This window comes from Magnolia sinica, chromosome 7 (assembly GCF_029962835.1).
Source record: "Magnolia sinica isolate HGM2019 chromosome 7, MsV1, whole genome shotgun sequence".
Taxonomy (NCBI): domain Eukaryota; kingdom Viridiplantae; phylum Streptophyta; class Magnoliopsida; order Magnoliales; family Magnoliaceae; genus Magnolia; species Magnolia sinica.
This window is the reverse complement of record NC_080579.1, coordinates 10992247-10994649: the sequence shown is the minus strand read 5'-3', so window position 1 is coordinate 10994649 and position 2403 is coordinate 10992247. Positions and strand designations below refer to the sequence as shown.

The 2403-nt window shown below is 41.7% G+C and overlaps 1 protein-coding gene across 1 annotated transcript; it reads right to left on the bottom strand.

The window, feature by feature from the left end:
* Nucleotides 1-297: 297 nt before the first annotated feature.
* On the bottom strand, nt 298-2187 carry LOC131251045 (metacaspase-9-like). The gene is made up of 2 exons (XM_058251508.1): nt 1659-2187; nt 298-1057 (listed from the first exon to the last, which is right to left on the bottom strand). Exons 1-2 carry the CDS (start codon nt 2035-2037, stop codon nt 540-542), a joined length of 897 nt encoding a protein of 298 aa, XP_058107491.1. The 5' UTR covers nt 2038-2187; the 3' UTR covers nt 298-539.
* Nucleotides 2188-2403: the final 216 nt, after the last annotated feature.

Here is a 2403-nt window from a genome sequence, read left to right as displayed (position 1 = left end):
GCTTGAAATTACCTGATCAATTTTTAACACCAAGTGTATATTTTAATGAGCTTATTACAATAACTATCTATAATGTTACACATATGTCATTTTGAAATATTGTAGATGATTTAGTTAATCAAATTCAGACTAATATACTCTAATGCTTTCATAACGTAGAGTATTAAACAAAAACTTTTGATTGCAATGCATTCCAATTACAGTATGCCAAGCACAATTGAGGATTAATATGGAATCCAATGCACTCCAAATAGAAGCAATCAAACAAATGAGGCCTTAGTGAAACTAGGTAGACACTTGTATGCAAACCATCAAACACCAGTCTCTTTATTTCATACCATAGTTATACACGTGCAGGCTATCCGCTACACGCATGAAGAAACTGGATATACAACATAATACAAACCTTCAAACACGGTTCTCTTTATTCCATACAACAGCTAGATAACGTGAAGAGTACCCGCTACACGCTTGGAGAACCTTGGTAGAAAACTAATATGCAAACCTTCACACGCAATTATCTTTATTCCATGCAATAGCTAGACAATCCTGCAGACCCCTGGGCCATAGCCGTTCAGGAAAAGTGCAACCGCATTATTCTTATTGGGGATGAGGCACGGGTGTTGATCGAACCCTAGATAGCCCAACGATGCCCTAGTAAATGCATCTACCTCCCTATTGGCGTACGGCGCATTGAGACCATTCCCTGCTTGGGGCGAGTTAAACAATTTCTGGATCGCACCGCTGTATGCGCTGAATGCCATTGACACATCGCAGTTTAGATGCACTTCCACCGATTCCTCGTTCCACCTAGAGCTGCTGAACAGGATAACGGGTGGTGGGATGCCTGCTGGCAAGTTCTCACTAACATTGATAGACTGAAGTAAATTAGAGGGAATGGTTTTCGATTTGAAGTTGCAGTTGTTCGCATGATCAGGGACATTGGATTCAGTCTGAACATTCTCGTCGAAGAGGCCGCCACTGTATGACGAGTCGCATATGAAGGTGAAGAATGCCCCGTCCGGCAACCGATTGAGTATAGCCACCATGTCCGCACCTGCAAGAAACAGTGTTAATTACTTTTTGTGGGCTAAAAAAGCTTTGGATCAAGATAATATTTGTGTGGTCTTTTCATTTAGGTCTTTGTGACCTCATCAATATCTTGGATGGAAAATAAACACTCCGGTGGAATCCATGAAGTTTTTAATGGTGTGGATTCAACCAAGACTGTTTCTTATTGTGTGGTTGGTCAACTTCGTTTTGTGTGGTCAGTCAACTTCGGTTTTTGGATCATGCACTAAGGTGAGCTTTTAAAATGGTTGGACGATTAACGTACATAAATCATACATAAATCACCGGGAGACCTACAGTCAGTGTCCCAACCACCTCTGTGGATTGGACGCCTGAGATTTTGTGCAACCACATGTACTATTGTGTCAATGATACAGAACTCTTAAATATGAAACAAGAGAAATTATTTATACACCATCATTCTATGTATCGTCGTTCGCCACCCTATATTCCCAAATGGCTATCAAGGCAGTGGAGTGTCTCTCGCAAGACAATATCACACGATCTTGAGTCCTTTGGGAATGGACGGTGGAACGCAGACTATGCATCCACTCTCAGAACATTTCTCCAATCTCATTCATCCTAACCTGTAATGGGCTTGAGATCGCAAGGAATGATCGCTGACTTGCCCCTTTTGATCTCATTCGTAACCGGGGGATTAACCGGGCGATTAACCAGAGCCCCACCCCCACTGAAGTAGAATAACAAGGTGTCTCCCGGGTTAGCTGCATCGATCATCTTATTAAGCTCATCTAGAATATTAAGACGCGTGGGCTGCTTCTGCGTGGGCTGCTTCTGCGTCTCATCGGTCAAGATCGTAATGTTGCCATCCAGAAAGCCGAAGCGGTGACGGATCAGGCCTTGCATGGCTTTCACGTCATTTATGCACCCATACAGCCCGTTTTCACGGCATTTGGGGTTGCCTGAGTAGTTGCATCCCACCAACAGAGCCACTTTTCTCCCCATGATTTTCCTCACTTTGATAAAATGCACTGATCTAAAATCTAGTACACACCTTCTCTGGATCCATATCTCTAACAATATCAGCTTATATAGACCATTCTCATTGGTAAATTACTTAAATGCCCTCACCTCTCATCTACTCTATTGATATAGACACTTAAATGGAATCCAATTGACTGATGTAAACCATCATCCATTAATACTCTAACATACATTTATGTGCTACCATGCAAATATTACATCAATTTGGCATCCAATTTTCAGGAGAACCAGATGATTGAATGCATGCCATTAAAAAATTTATATGGCCCACTATAATGTTTATTTTTCATCCAACCTGTTCAGTACGTCACATGGAAATGGATGAAG

Coding starts and splice junctions, on each gene's coding strand:
- LOC131251045 (XM_058251508.1), bottom strand. CDS start 2,037: ATGGGGAGAAAAGTGGCTCTGTTGGTGGGATGCAACTACTCAGGCAAC. Junction 1,058..1,658: donor CGATCTCAAGCCCATTACAG/GTTAGGATGAAT, acceptor TGTTTCTTGCAG/GTGCGGACATGGTGGCTATA.